General features: G+C 35.6%; 3 protein-coding genes and 1 non-coding gene across 5 annotated transcripts; 2 read left to right on the top strand and 2 right to left on the bottom strand.

The window, feature by feature from the left end:
- Positions 1-200: 200 nt before the first annotated feature.
- Positions 201-1,954, bottom strand: LOC132311210 (F-box protein At3g07870-like). Its single transcript, XM_059809023.1, has one exon. The coding sequence runs from the start codon at positions 1,870-1,872 to the stop codon at positions 637-639; it is 1,236 nt and encodes a 411-aa protein (XP_059665006.1). The 5' UTR covers positions 1,873-1,954; the 3' UTR covers positions 201-636.
- Positions 1,955-2,021: 67 nt separating this feature from the next.
- TRNAE-UUC (transfer RNA glutamic acid (anticodon UUC)) lies at positions 2,022-2,093 on the top strand. Its single transcript has one exon. It is a non-coding gene; the product is annotated as a tRNA-Glu (tRNA).
- Positions 2,094-4,787: 2,694 nt separating this feature from the next.
- LOC132311209 (pentatricopeptide repeat-containing protein At3g16610) lies at positions 4,788-9,993 on the bottom strand. Of its 2 annotated transcripts, none has more exons than XM_059809022.1 (2): positions 7,119-9,993; positions 4,788-6,385 (listed from the first exon to the last, which is right to left on the bottom strand). In XM_059809022.1, exon 1 carries the CDS (start codon positions 9,648-9,650, stop codon positions 7,218-7,220), a length of 2,433 nt encoding a protein of 810 aa, XP_059665005.1. In that variant the 5' UTR covers positions 9,651-9,993; the 3' UTR covers positions 4,788-6,385; positions 7,119-7,217. The 2 variants fall into 2 exon arrangements, with proteins under 2 accessions (XP_059665005.1, XP_059665004.1); XM_059809021.1 differs by having other exon boundaries at positions 4,788-6,382.
- Positions 9,994-11,841: 1,848 nt separating this feature from the next.
- Positions 11,842-15,355, top strand: LOC132313879 (uncharacterized). Its single transcript, XM_059812817.1, has 2 exons — positions 11,842-12,032; positions 15,094-15,355. The coding sequence occupies exons 1-2, from the start codon at positions 11,842-11,844 to the stop codon at positions 15,353-15,355; spliced, it is 453 nt and encodes a 150-aa protein (XP_059668800.1).
- The last annotated feature ends 739 nt before the right edge of the window (positions 15,356-16,094 follow it).

Genomic DNA, 16,094 nt, shown 5'->3' with positions numbered 1-16,094 from the left:
GTCAAATACCACATACCAGCATAGGTACTAAACTTTGCATAACCCATAAGTAGTCAAGTCCAGATGATATATTAAAATAAAATAATTCTCAACACTTCTGGAAATCAAATATCAATGCCAAACCAAGTGCTTAGATTACAATAAATTTATATTCATAACAAAACTGTTAATATTCATCTACTAACAAACAGTAAGACATATAGAAAGAAATAAATGACAATAGTTATAAATATCAATAACAAGTTCCGTAGGATAAACTTTATAACTTAGAATGTGTATTCACAGAGGTAGAGAACATATATGATACCAAGCAACATACTTAAATGCAACACCAAGCATTCAAACAGCCAGAAATACAATTGAGAGAAAATTCATGATACCTCCAATCCTCTTGCTTCACACACTCAATAATTGCTATAGAAATGAACCATCGACTACGCTTACCAACAATGAAACAGCGAACGGCAGCAAAATATATCACTCCATTACTTGAAAAGAAAATACGATTTCAATCCTTCAGAATCTTCAGACATTGATGGCTCATACAAACTCAACATCCTAGCAGCTACATAGAGATTACAATAAAACAGCTTTCATGAGAACTCTTTGACATAGGGTCAAGACTGGCCAGTGCGATTATCGATCCAGTAACACCAAATCAAATTTCCGAACAAAGTACGGATCAGGACGAATAGCAGACAAGTTGGTCTCCTCCACAACTTTACCCCCCTTGATTGGAAGAAGGCTCTGCACATGAATAAAAACCTCAGACCAACACACAACCCCATGAACTCCAACATTCTTGAATGCCTGAGTAGTGGGATCATACAGAACCAGCTTCCCATTATTTTTTTCCAACAGAACCTCACCATTCTTTCGGCACCTCAACGGCCTACTGATCGTCAAATGGGGCTCAAAAGAGATGTACTTTGCCCAAGAATCCATGACACCATATTCATTCATCACCCATATATCAAACTTCTTATCGGATCCATCATCCATACTAGCAATCACACCAAGCCTCTCCTTGAACACCACAAGATGCCAACCAAATTTCTCATTGTCTAACCCAAATCGGGGCGTCAGCATATGCCGGAACTTCTCAGTCCCCATGTCAAAAGAAACAATCACCTGCTTACCATTCAACTCCTGGAACCCAACTGCTTTCCAGTGAAACCTCCCTCCCAAAACCACACTACAAGACGACTCGAAAATCAGATACCTCATGTCAGTCTTGATCTCCCTCCAAGAATTTGTACTCAAGGAGTAAACGTCAACTTGATTAATAGGGTAACAACAGTACACAATCCTCAAGACCTTGTAATCATTGGCGTTCCGATCAAAGCCGAAACTGATAACGACTTTCATCGGCAACGTTTGGGGGCGAGTGAGTGGGGAAATGGGCAAGTCCTTGAAGACCCTCGTCGCAGGGTTCCACAACATAATGATCGGCCCAAGAGGCAGAATACTGAGACAAACCAACCCATTACAAGAACCAGAAACCCTAAACGGTTTCGATATGCTGAGAAAGGGTATGTCCAGATTTATGGGTAAATCAAAAGTGGCGTTGTTGTTGGACAGAAACGAGACCGATTGATTGGCGTTGTCGTTGGAGGTGTTTGAGTGGTTGAGAGGGGTGTAGAGAAAATAAGTGTTGTCGTCGTCGGTGGTGTGAGAAGAGGATGATGATGATGATGATGATGATTGATTGAAGTGTTTGGTGATGAAATTAGGGTTTTTGATAAGGGCGTACCATGATTTGCAGACGGAGCTGAATCGGATGACAGATCTGACGGGCAATCTGGAGAGGATGTCGATGATGACGTCTCTGGGCAGTTCAGTGGCCACTGTTGGAGACTGATCGGTGGACATTATCGGACTCCACTCTCTCTCTCACATACTGAGCTCAAAGAGGTGATAAGAAGAGTACGAAACCGAGTTCAGACGCGTAAATAGATTGAAATTATACATATGTATTTAAATATAGTTATAGTTCCAAAGAAATGGACCAAGCAAAGCATTCCGTTGTCGTCCAGCGGTTAGGATATCTGGCTTTCACCCAGGAGACCCGGGTTCGATTCCCGGCAACGGAATTTTTTTTTTTTTTTTTTTTTTTTTAATTTACTATAAACACTCATTCACTTTGTCCCCCTTTAAAGAAAATTGAAGAAGCATTTGGTATTGAACCTTAATAATCCAATCCAAACTATTTTTTCCAAAAAAAAAAAAATTAAAAAAAAAGGATTCACAAAAATGTAACAGTAATATATTACAAAGAAATCAAAACATTAGTTTTAAGTTTTAATTTAAACTGACCAATAAGTAACAGTTGAACCACTAGTCCATGCTATTCACATGAATTATTCTCAACAAACTTATCATTTTAGAATAGTGATACTCACACCGAATTAAATAATTTTTAATTAGTTATTTATAACCAATACAATTAAGTGGAGGGCTCCACTCTCTTATTTGTTGAATAATTGATCAATTAAAAGAATAAGCCTAGTAATTCACTGTGGCTCCGTTTGGTTAGATAAAAATAAGGTAGAAAAGAAAAGAAATAGAAAGTGAATGAAAAGTGAAGTGAATGAAAAGTGAAGTAGTTTGCTAACATGCATTTGGTTAGCATGAAAATGTATCCAAGAAAATAGTAAAAAATTATTAGTTTTTTAATTGGGTAGCATGAAAGTGAAAAGAAAATGATTATACATACCAAAACTACCCTTTGAGAGAAAAACTAAATATTTCACCATATAACTATATATATATATATATATATATATATATATATATATGCATGTCATACAGAATTGACTAGCATTAATATACCAAATCAAAAGTTCAATATAGTCTTTCAATAAAACATTCATGCAACAAAGTGAGAAATAAGTGTTACCAGCCTACTTAGTCAATGCTAATGATGACTGTGTTTAGGAATCCAGGGCTTGACAACTTGGTATATATATATATATATATATATATATATATATATATATTGATATTGGATACTGGTATATATTTGGAACGAAATAAATCATTAAAATAACATTCCTAATTATAAAAAATTCTGATTTTAGTATGATTTCAGATTATGAGTGGCTAGAATTGCAATATAGAACATATAATTTTTAAAAATAAAAAAAAAATGCTATCTGTATAATTTGCGTTGCCAGAGAAACGTTGAGAGAAAACTTACCTTTGGAGAGAACTTTGCGATTAAACTGCTGGGTAAAATAGGAACTATAAATAAATAGGCAATTCTTTCACGCGAAAATTTTTAGAGGAAAATACTCCACGCGGGAAACTAAATTTTCCATTACGATTCTCTTTCTATCTATCCAAACTTTAAAAAAGTTTAAAATTTTTCTCTTTCCTTTCTTTTCTAGCTGTTTCTGCCTAACCAAACAAAGCCTGTAAGTATTCGGTGCAAAAATCATTTTCCATCATTTTATAGATGTAGATTAGTGTCCAAGTTGAACCACTAGTCCATGCTATTCACATGAATTATTCTCAACAAACTTATCATTTTAGAATAGTGATACTCACACCGAACTGAATAATTTTTAATTGATTATTTGTACCAAATACAATTAAGTGGAGGACTTCACTTCCTTATTTGTTGCATAATTGACCAATTAAAAGAATAGGTCTAGTAATTCACTGCAAGTATTCGGTGTAAAAATCATTTTCTATCATTTTATAGATATGTAAAAAAATTAAAAGGGATAATTACACTTACCTCGCCTCTAAATTATCTAAATAACGGGGATCTCCCTCCTAATTTCAAATATAATATTGACCTCCCCTCTAGTTAACCTTTCCAGTCATAAAATCTGACACAAAATCTGACACCCTTCGTTGGCTAATGTCATACTTAAAATTTACTTAAAACTTGATAATGCCCTTAGAAAACTTAAAAATCATAAGTTGAACTAATAAAATTAAAATAGATATGATAGTCATGTCATTTAACACATTCGGGTCAAAATCAACACCGATAAGAAAAGTTAATGTTATTTCTGAAACCATACTAAAGGTTTCTATTATTTAGGCAATTTACATGGAAAGTAATTGTAATTATTCCATAATAAAATTACATTGATTTCACTTAAAATTTAGTTGTTTGATAAAACAAAAAATTAAGCTAAATTTTAAGTGGTGAAGTTTTTAGGTGGTAACTAAAAAAGTAAATATTTTTTTAAATATATTTTTTAATTTTCAGCATTTAATAATAAGTGAGGTCTCTCTCAGTTAAAATTTTATCCTATTTTAAGCCGTGCTTACCGTTTTCAGAAATATTCTATTTGCGTAATCAAACGTATTTAATTGAATAAGCATGAAATTCATTCAAAATTAAGCACGAAATTGATTTATCAAACAGCACCCTAACAATTAAAATTAAATAATTTAAAATTCATTTTAATATTAATTAAGATAAAATTGCAAAAAGATCAAACTGCACTTTCTACAAGTCGTTTCTCTAGCCTTGGAATCTCTCACTTTCAACGTCCTCAAACCCATTCCACTCTTCAACATCAAACATTACTTCTCTCAATTAGGGAAATGGGATCAAAGGTAAGATACAAACCATGACTTTGGGCGACGTGTTGCAGCCGTCGAGTCGAATCAAAAGTCCCTGTCATCCACCACACCAAGATTGATCAATCTCAACCATATTTGCATTATTTGTTTTCAATTCAAAGATATATATATATATATATATATATATATATATATATATATATTTTACCTAAAAAAAAAAAGAAAATCTTTTAGGAGAAAGTATATATATATATTTTACCTAAAAAAAGAAAATCTTTTAGGAGAAAAATATGTTACATCAAAACAAACAGAGAACTTTATTCTGTTATTGAAACTTAGATTGCTAATTGTATGCTTAGAATCTTTTGATTCTGTACTTCTAACAATAGAAGCAACCCAAGTAGCAAGATCAATTAAGGAGTTGTGAACTGTCAAGTTCCATTGCAAAACTGATCCAATCCACGACCAAATTTCTTGAGCATATCCTGCAGTACAAGAACAAAGGGCAACACTTCAGTGCACGAGTCTCCCGTCATTAAGATGTACGCACCTTTACCTACTACCTATGCATAAGGAGATGTTCTTTCCTTGTTTTGAACCCAACGTCGACATCACAATAGAATAACCTTACCGTTGCGCCAAGGCTTGCTCTATGCAGTTCAAGAACAAGTGAGATCAACTATTCAGCATCATCTTCACTAAGCATACAATTATGACAGACACATTAAACATAAGCCTCAGAAGTTAACTTGAAACTTCGGTCAAGATCTGATTCTGTAAAGCCAAGCATGTAAATTCTGACCACCTAGGCCTACCACTGTTCCAGCAAAACTCATACCACAAAACCATAGTAATGATAGCCTCCAAGAGAGAGTTTTTTTGGTTAAGCAAGAGCTCTCACAATTCTATACCCAAACTTCTCAATCAGAGAGTACCCTTCACATCAAGGATCCAAAAGCACGTTAAAGCTGCAGCCATCACCATTTCTAAAGAATATCTGCTGGTTCATAGACTCCCTTTCCCCCATCAAACTCTTCCAAATAATTGAAGGCTGAGAGGGTATGCAATTCCAGAAGTTTGCAAATCTGATATATCTGTTAACTAAAACGGATCGTTGGTCTGAATGTAGTCCCAAACCAGCGTCCGCTTAAAAGCTTTATCAACTTATTTAGTTCTTCAGATCCCAAACCCACCTTCCATCTCAGGACTGGTAAACGTCTTCAAACTCAAAGCATGCAGCTTCTTGGTATCATTTGTACTACCCCAGATAAAGTTCCTCATTGTCCTCTCTATAAAATTAATAACAGCTACAGCAATGGTAAACACTGGCCCAATAGTAAACAAAGGATGTTAAAAAAATTCTCACCAACTCAACTCTACCAGCCATTGACAAATTCAGACCATGCCAGTTAGTGACCGTGGCACACGTTATCCAATACTCAAGAGCAATCAGAATTTCTTATACCTTAATAATTAAGACAGAGGCCCAGATAGTTAATAGGAAATTTCCCAAGCTCACACCCTAAGAATTGGAGAAGAGCATTCGTTATTCCTACTGTCCTAGACAAGAACACCTCACCTTTCTCTGTGCCAACTGTTAAGCAAGACAGAATTTCAAAGTGCTTCAAAACTCTTTTTCAGGTAGCAGCAGTCCCTCCAAATTAGCCCTTGCAACTATGAGCAAGTCATCAGCAAAAAACCTGACGTGAAATCATCATACCAGACCTCTGAACAGCATCTGTAAGAACAATTGTCATCTGCGATTCTTCACCCAGCTTGGACCCACAAGCTTCCCATATTTTCCACTCTCTATTATGCTCATTAGAAGAGGCTTAGCCTGCTTTATATGATCAAACACACACAAAATTATTAGAGGTTGCAGTGTCTTATATTTGTTTTCACCATGGCAATACCATTTGTATTTTGTAGTACAAGCAAATGAAAACAAAAGGAACACTATCAGTAACATGAAATCAGATTGCCACGTCTCATTAAGTATAACTTCAGTGAGAGTTTCAATTCTATGGATGTCACTCTGGTTCAGAGCATTATCATTCACTAACAAAATGAGAGAAACTGAAATAGACAACCAAACATGCATGTAAGCACACAGACAGAAGGGTCCAATTAAAAGGAAGGCTGGCTTAAGGTATAAGTCCCCCACCCTGAAACCAAAAAAAAAAAAGAACAAAGAATTGCTTCAAAATTCGTATGAAGTTACAACTGAGAATTAGTCCCTCAAACCACATCCTAAACGCTTGAGAATAACAAAATTCCCTGTAGAAGAATTTCAAAGATTTGCGGAAACTATATCTTGAATCGCCTCATTAGTTTATTTCCTCATGATAAATCAATAGTTTTAGTTGATCTTCGTAGTAGGTGATCTTATAGGTTGTGTTCTCCCCAACATGTGCCATTGGCCCTTGGAGGCCTATTCCCACTCCCATATATTACAGTTTCATGTTTGAAAACCAAAAGGCCCTAACTAACTGAAATATGTAGGCCTTGAACCTGTTTCCACAGTAAATTGAACAGCAAAATCAAATGATGATCTGAAAGTGAACAAAAGTTACCTTGTTCAAAGCTTCAACATAGTTTTCAGGAGAAACGCGACATGTAGATTTCACTGCGTCCACCGTAGAATTCTGTGACCACTCACATAACCACTTCCCTCACCAGAATTCCCCACAGTTGCAAATTCCATCCCTGAAATGATGAAACCGACTTGAATCTCTTACAGTTATCTCTCTCTTTGTAATTGTAGTAATATATTTTAGGGCAATGTGGCAGTCGCCACAAATGCGCAAATTCTTAGTAACAATAATGGGCTTGCTGGGGCCCAAACTCAGAATTCCAAAAGCAACAGCTAGTTTCTCGCTGTGATAAAGGAGAACCCGTTCCTTCTCCTCCTCTTCAACATCTTGAAAAACAAAACTAGATTCTGCACAATAGCCCAACCTCTTCATCTCCACTAGCAATTCCTCTAATTTATTGTTTATCTGTGAAAACTGTGGGTGCGATTGATCCCCACCAACAAATGCATGCACAACACCATTTATCTCCACCCAACTGCATCCTGGACTTTTCTTAAAACCCCATTCCTTCTGCATGATTCTGACATTTGCTGCATCATCCCATCTCCCAGCAGCACTGTATATATTAGACAAGAGCACAAAATTTCCAGTACCTTCTGGTCCTATGCTATGGATCTTATTTGATACTTCTTCTCCCAGTTCAATATTCTTATGGATCCTACAGGCAGCAAGCAGGGCACTCCATACATGAACGTCAGGTTCAAATGGCATTCTCAAAATGATATTGTGGGCCTCATCCAAATGTCCAGCACGGCCCAAAAGATCAACTATGCACATGTAGTGTTCCATCCTTGGGATAATGTTGAAATCTTCATTCATGGCAGAAAACAAGTGTTTCCCTTCATCGACAAGTCCTGAATGACTGCAAGCAGATAAGAGAGAAATGAAAGTCACATCATCTGGCTTTAAACCTACAGTCTGCATATCACGGAACATTGAAAGTGCCTCCATCCCAAGTCCGTGAATTCCATAACCGACAATCATAGCATTCCATGAAATGATATCCCTGTTGTGCATTCTATCAAAAACTGCCCTGGCCGTATTGATCTTACCACACTTAGAGTACATGTCAATAAGAGCATTACAAACTGAGGTATACGTCGTATATCCACGTACAATTGAGTAACTGTGACCACAAAGTCCATGTTGTAGAGCAGCCAAATGTGAACAAGCTGGCAAGAATCCAATCATAGTTTCCAAATCTGGGTCTATCCCAGACAATTGCATCTTGTGGAAAGTATGCAAAGCCTCCTCTGCATTACCATTCTGCATGCACCCTGAGATGATAGCACTATAAGAAACGGTATCTTTCAAATCCATTTCATCAAAGAATCTCATTGCATCGTCTATAATTCCACACTTTGCATACATTGAAAGAAGCGTGTTTCCAACCATTATATCCAAAACAGACCCTGATTTAATTGTGTAACCATGAATCTGTCTCCCTCTTCTTGGATCAAGCAGCTTAGCACAAGCACGAAGAACTGTTCCAATTATAACTGATGACGGACTTGAAACACCCTTGAGCAGCATTTGATCAAATAATTCCAATGCCTCAGTTGTAAAACCACATGTAACATATGCTCCAATTAGAGCACTCCAAGTTACCTCATTCTTGACACCCATCAAGTCAAAAAACCTCCTGGTGTAAGATAGACACTGACATTTAGCATACATATCCAAAAGTCCAGTTCCAACCACTACATCGGTATGAAAAAACCTCCTCACAGAGTAACCATGAACAGCCTTCCCTTGGCCCAATGCATTCGCCTTGCCAATCACGGGAAGAACCCCTGCCACAGTCGAAGCGTTGGGACTCAATCCCGCTCTCTGCATTTGCACAACTAATTCTATCGTGTCACAGTAAATTCCATGAAGAGACAAACCAGCAATCATTGCATTCCATGCTACAACATCTCTACTAGACATATTATCAAACACATATCGTGCTTCAACTAAAGAACCACATTTTACATAAAAGTCGAGCAAAGCAGTGCAAACGTAAACATCAGACTCAAGCCCAAGTCTTTTAGCATGATTATGGATCTCCTCACCATCTTCTATTGCCTGTAGAGCAGAACATGCCTTGAGAACAAATGGGTAGGTGTACTTTGTTGGTGTGACCCCAAATTCAAACATTTGGTAATACAAATCGATCGCTCGGTGGAAGGGTCCATCCCATGCATAAGCTCTGATCATCAGGTTCCACAATATTACATTGTTTTTCTTTTCTGGGTCTGGAATTTCATCGAACACGCGACCAGCGAGTTCAGGTTCTTTACAGGTAATGTAAAACCGAGTGAGTTTGTCTAATACAATGGCATTACTGTTGTTGCTTTTGTTTGTGGTGGTATTGGTAATGATGCCATTCTTAAGGAGATGCTGATGGACTATCATGCCTTTCGTGAGTGATCTTGATGCAATGCAAGCTTCAAGAAGCTGCACGTAATCATACAAATTTGTTGTACAAATTCGACTTCCGATCACATGCCTTGCACTTGCGCATGACATCTCCTTTTTCAGTCGTTCAAAATGTGAGAGTTGAAATTCCAAATGTAACGGGACATGGCAAGGTATGTCATGTAAAAGCGAGGGACACCCGCATTTATGTCCTTTTTTCCAGTTTACAGTTTAAACCACATTTTCTCATTTCACGGGGTGTTCCTTTCTAGGGCTGCAAATGAACTGATAGGTCCAACTCGGCTCGTAAAAAGTTCTGTTTGGGTTTGTTATTGAAATAGACAAGTCGAGCTTGAAGACATTTTTTTAGGCTCGTTTAGCAAAATAATTTATTTTTATTTTATTTTATTTTATACTAATATAGAATTGTTTGGCCCATTTAATATAAAGCCAATCTAAATGCATATTCATTAGCCCAATTTCATTTAACTTTAAACCCAAATTTATTTCACCTTAAGCCCAACTCTACTTAATGTATTACCCTATCATCATTTTATATACATATAAATCTTTGTATCAGGCGTTGGATATTGTGACCAAATTCATTACAGCAGCCGCAAGTTCCGCAACAATACTCAGAGGATCGCTCCTCCAATCTTCAACACAACATCGTTTCTTCCTCTCTAGCACGTCGTCGGCTGTCTCTGCAATATCCGCTATGAAACCCTAAACAAATCTTGCAACATCACTCCTCTAATCCCATCCCTTTCAATATCGATACAGCATCGCTTCCTCTCTCTCACAGTGAGGGTTTCCAATAGATATCTCCCTCAAATCTCTCTTTGGGTCCCGATGTCTCAATCCCATTTTAATGTTGGGAGATCAGAAGAATTATCGGAAGTGATGCATTGATCCATTGTCAAAACAGTTTTAGATCTAAAGCTTTTCGTTTCTTTTCTTTTTTTCTTTTTCTTTTTTCAATTTGGCTTGAAGGCGAGCTTGAGTCGAGCCAAGCCCGAGCTTGCCAAAATATTGGCGAGCCGAGCCCGAGCCTAGTTTGGCCAAGCTCGCCCGAGCTTGAGCTCCCTTCTGAAACTGGTGAGCTGAGCCCGAGCAAAGTAAAGCTCGGCTTGGCTCATTTGCAGCCCTATTCATTTAATCAGTGGATCTTACCCGATCCGATCATCTAAAGCCCTAATCCGAATCTTTTTTCTTTTTTTTGAAAGTTGCGAATCTGAATCTATTGCCTACAAACACTCAATAGAAAACTTGTTAACTTGCAAAAAAAAAAAAAAAATTCAAAGACCTTTTCATTGGGGACTTAGAGCATCTCCAGTAATTTGTTAAAGTACTCTTTGTGTAAAATATATACTACCACGTATGATGTGTAATTTTTTTTTTTTTTTTTTATCTCCATCAGTCTGTTAAGATACAGTGCCACATCACCAATATGTAAAATTGTTGTATATTTCACACAACCTTTTTACACTGGTTGATTATTATTGGGGAATATATTTTTATACAAAAAGTATAAAATATATATATGAGACATCAAATTTACACAAAATATATATATATATAACGATTGAAGATGCTCTTAACCTTTATTTATAGAGTATAAAACCCTAAATGAGTCCTTTTAGGACTTCATTCTTGCTATACAAGTTATTTCTCAACAGTTGTTGCTTCCCTATCTCGCAACTCCTTATTCTGATTGGACAAGGAATGTTACTAGAACAGATGGGCTTTTTGGCTTTCTTCAGATGTATATGGTGTGTTTGACCATCTAGTTGCACCACTTTTGGGTTGACGTGATTGGGCCTTACTCCAGCAACGAGCCTGACCCGTTTCCTCCTCTGGCTCAACCTTTAGGTGTCTACAGTCTACCTATTACTTTGCAACTAGCCCTTTCTCGTACACGTGTTGCACCTTGATTGGTGGAGAATTTTCCCTCCACACTTTGCTCTCAATTTTTTCTTTGAATGAGATTCATAGAAGTAATTTTAACTGCTTTGGGAGTTGAGGAGTTTTTGGAGGCGTTGATGTTGATCATTGCTCCCCTTGAATGTTGCGTAATTGGGTCTCATGTAGCTGCCGATGTGACTGACTTCTTCAATATGCCTATTTATACACAATAAGGGCACTATTAAAGCTTCCATTTCCAACCTTGGTCTACGACTTGATTCCTTTACTTATGTAAGAAATTTTTGAGCGATTTTGTTAGATCTCTAATTGATTCTTCACCTTAAGGTTAGTTTTCTTCCCTTTCTTAGTTGAATGTCGCTTTCCTCTTTCTGTACATATGAATGAGGAGAGTAGCAGTCATACAATTAGTGTAAGGGTTGAAGAGTCTGAACCCCATGAATTGGAGGTGGACATTAATGTAGAAGGTGAAGTGAAAATGGAGGGATCTATAATCTTTCATGTTGATATTGTTGAGAGGAAATCATTTTTCCCTTTACCAAGTGAAGAAGAAATACAAGGTCCCCGAAAGTGTCAAATTAGAGGAGTACCCCAATAATCTTAATTTTAGCACTGGTTAGGGCTTAATTGATGGTGATATGCTCCTCTTTGTGGGCCATCTGTAATGCCCTTAATTTTAAAAGGATAGTCTTGTTATTTATTTAATTGTTTTAATTGCATTTTAATTGTTTATTTGATTTATTGGCTAATTGTTTACTTATTTAATTGATTTTATTGTCTATGTGTTAATTGAATTATTTGTTTAAATTAAATTGTGTGCTAAAATTATGTGTATTTGATTTATTTGTTTAAATTAAATTGTATGTGATGATGTGTATTTGTTTAGGAATTTAATTGTTTTATTTTTATTTTTATTTGTATATATTTTTATTTTTCATTTTTAAAGGAATTGGATATGGATAGTAGTAATGTACCAACCAATTGGGTCCCATGGACTACTTGGATAGGAGATTAAATGGGTATGGATAATTACCCATGGATAGTTATATATGTATGTGTGTGTGTGTGTGTGTGTGTGTGTATATATATATATATATAAGGAAAGAAATTTATTGATTAAAATTATTTATAACTTTAGTATTAATAATAATTAATCTGAGGTGTATATATATGTATTTATATTATAAAGGATATATATAGATTATATATATATACTATTTATTTGGTTATCTTTTAATATTTTATATTTGGATTAACTTTTATATTTTCCTTTTATTTTCTTTTGATTATACTTGGATTGGGAAAATGATTAGGGTTATTTTATTTGCTTATAAGTATGTAACTATAGGGTTGTAAAAGGGGTTAGAAAATAAATCAAGTAATATATTTTAGAGAGAGAAAAAGGGAAGAGAAAGAGGAAGAAGGAGACTAGGGTTTTTATCAAATTCATAAAGATAAGTTTTAATTCTTCTATCATCCTTTAATTCATACCCTATGCATGCTAGATTAATTCTAGATTCTTTAAATAAATTAATTGGATCTAATTACATTGATTAATTTGGAAATTACACTTCATGTGATTTAATAAAGGGTTTGTAATGAATTTTCATATTTTGATGAATTGATGCATAAATTATGGGTATGATGTTCAAGGTATGTTTATATAATGTTTAATTGCTATTAGGACAATTCTGGAACATAGATTGGTTCATAAGATCGTTAACAATGATGATTAAAAATAAGAAGGAAAAATGAACTGGGCATTGTTTGGTAGTGTCTTTATTGTTTTTTTTTTAAAAAACATGAAGTTTTAGCATGAATCAGTTTGTGGAGGTGAAATCAGAATTTGTTTTGTTCATAAAGTATACACGCCGAACGAGGAAGGAAAAGAGTGGCTTTAAGAAAACATCAATTTGTTATACAATTAAAATTCATTTTCTTCATGCACGTCGAACGAGGAAGGAAGAAGAACAATGGATTTAATGGGATTAAATGGAATATTTAATTAATTCTTTAAATCATTCTATATATGCTTGTTTTTCTCTTGTTCTGTTTTGATTAGATGGTTTTGCAATAAATATTTTAATGTTAATATGATTAATGCTGGGATATTAAACTAATATTGTTGTTTTGATTGATGGATCAGCATTAAATATTTATTTAATGTAAATAAATTCATTAAGAATTGGATTGCCTGATTTAAAGTACTCATACTAAGTATGAAATTTAATTTAAAAGGTTAAATTAATTAAATGTGGTTTGATTAAATTATTTTAATCAATTATTTTGGATTTAAATGAATTTAATCAAATTGTGGAGGAGTACAATTAATTGAGATGCATGGTAATTTCTTATGATGTAAATTAAATGCCTGATACTTCGAATTATTATTTTTGCTCAATTAAATGCAAGTGTTGTATATATGATTGACATCATGTTTACTTGGACTATTTGATGTAAAAAAAAAAAAAATTAATAATAATAATATTTGCATCTTGATATGGATATGGAAATCTTTATTTGATTATTATTTAAAATAGTGCACCATTATGGGATAGGGGCACTTAGGAATGGATTAACGGAATAGTTAAGTCCATCCTATTTATATTTACAGGGGAACGGATTAACAAAATAGTTAATTCATATTTATTCATGTCAGGTCAAACAGAACATTTGGATGACATATTATTAAAATAATATTTGGATAGTTTATTTTGATAGTTGGATAAGATGAATTATATATATATAATTATACGTTATGATATGAGCTTGAGTCACAGGATCAGTGGCTATGGTGCGTATATTGCCAGGGATGTATAGCTAGATATAGTGTAGTTGTGTGCCTTGGTAGGTTTAGATACTCATGCCCACTATATGTGCGTTTTGCATGTTACCTACTATTCAGGTTGAGGCAACTCTATAGTCTAGTGAGGTTCCGTTAGTGTATGTATATATATACAGACTATTAGTTACTGTCGAATTAATTAGGATGTATATAAGTTCTAACTTTCTGTTTGGGATGTAGTAGATTAAAACTTATTCGTGGGCCTGACCCACTATTATTTTTCAGGTGTTCGTTAGCTCCAGACTAAGAGTTTGTTCGTGTTGAGCAGAGACATTTTATTCACTCTTCCGATTCTACGCAGGATTCCTCTTTATATTTTAGTTATGAATTTGGATTATTTCTTTATTTCAATTTGGATATTATTAGGAATCCACTAGATAGATTTTCGAGTTGTAATGATATTGGAGGTTTTGGATATTTCGTTTTGGAGGGTTAATTATTATTTTGATTTAGAGAATTATTTAATTATTAAGTGATGATTTATTATTTAGTTCCCTTCAATTTATTATTTATTTATTTATTATTCTTTTTGTATTCAAATGCTTGTTTAAATATTAATTGTTTGATATCCTTCAATTCTGTGCTCAGACTTGATCACCTATGGCTTTAGAATCGAGGGGTATCACAATTGGTGTCAGAGCACTCCAGGTTCAAGTGTTTCTAGGGTTCTTTCGTATAAGACTTCCGCATAGTGTATTCTTTTACTTAGAGCTTAAATATAAGATTCATTTGTATTCTTTTACGGTACGTTTAATCGTATTGACGTCTGTCTTTCTATGTTAACAGAATGGTTAACGCTGGAAGAAGACGGGAGATTCAGAGGAACAGGCAGCAGAAGAGAGAAGCACGTAGGCAGCGAAATCTCCTACGACATCAGCAAGCTACAGAGGAGCAGGAACAACTTAGATTCCAAGAGGAGGAGAATGATCAATTTTATAAAGAGCAGAAGGAGGAACAGTCGGATCAGGAGTTTCAGGATCAGGGCCACACTCAGGATAGGGTCCCAGAGTATTCTCCTCAGATGACAGACCTCATTGCTAAGGAGTAGCAGGCGCTGCAGTTGCACTTCAAAATCACCCATAGGTTCCACAGACACCCGTATCGACACCAAGGGTTCAGACAGATCCTTGGGAGAAAGCTAGGAGTTCTCTCACGAAAAGGAGCCCACCTGAGTTCTCAAGCTTCACCGATGCGAAAGTAGCTCACCAATGGAAGAAGGACATCAAGCGACACTTCTCATAGTTAAGTGCACGGAGGTTCAAAAGCAGATACTTGCTACCTTCAAGCTTGTTGAAGATGCACTTCAGTGGTGGGAGTCAGTTACCACCGCAGAGGAGAGGACTTCATTGACTTATGATCAGTTCAGTGCTCGCTTTGATGAGAAGTACTTTCTATGTGTAGTCAAAACAGCTATGAAAGAGAGTTCCTTAACTTACAGTTGGGGGATATGACAGTAGTAGAGTATGAGCAGCAGTTTACACGCTTATCTCTTCTTTCTTCAAAGGAGGTGGATACCGAAGAGAAGAAACGTACTAGCTTCGTTAATAGGCTTATGTGGACTATTAAGCGATCTATTATAGGTAGTCCAGCCTACACTACTTATGCTCAGGTGGTAGACACCGATCTACAGCAGTATCAGCTGACTGTGGACTTCAGACAGGCTAGGGGTGAAAAGCAGAGTGACAGATTCTCTGTTAGTTAGTCAGTTGAGAAAGGGAACGACAATTGGCACCGATATAATGATAAGGGCAGATTCTAGGGACAACAGTCTTGGAAGAAGCATAAGG

The sequence above is a fragment of the Cornus florida genome, unplaced genomic scaffold (assembly GCF_030987335.1).
Source record: "Cornus florida cultivar Cherokee Brave unplaced genomic scaffold, ASM3098733v1 CherokeeBrave_3.0.0_Hap2_Chr06, whole genome shotgun sequence".
Lineage (NCBI taxonomy): Eukaryota > Viridiplantae > Streptophyta > Magnoliopsida > Cornales > Cornaceae > Cornus > Cornus florida.
This window is presented reverse-complemented; position numbering and strand designations above follow the sequence as displayed.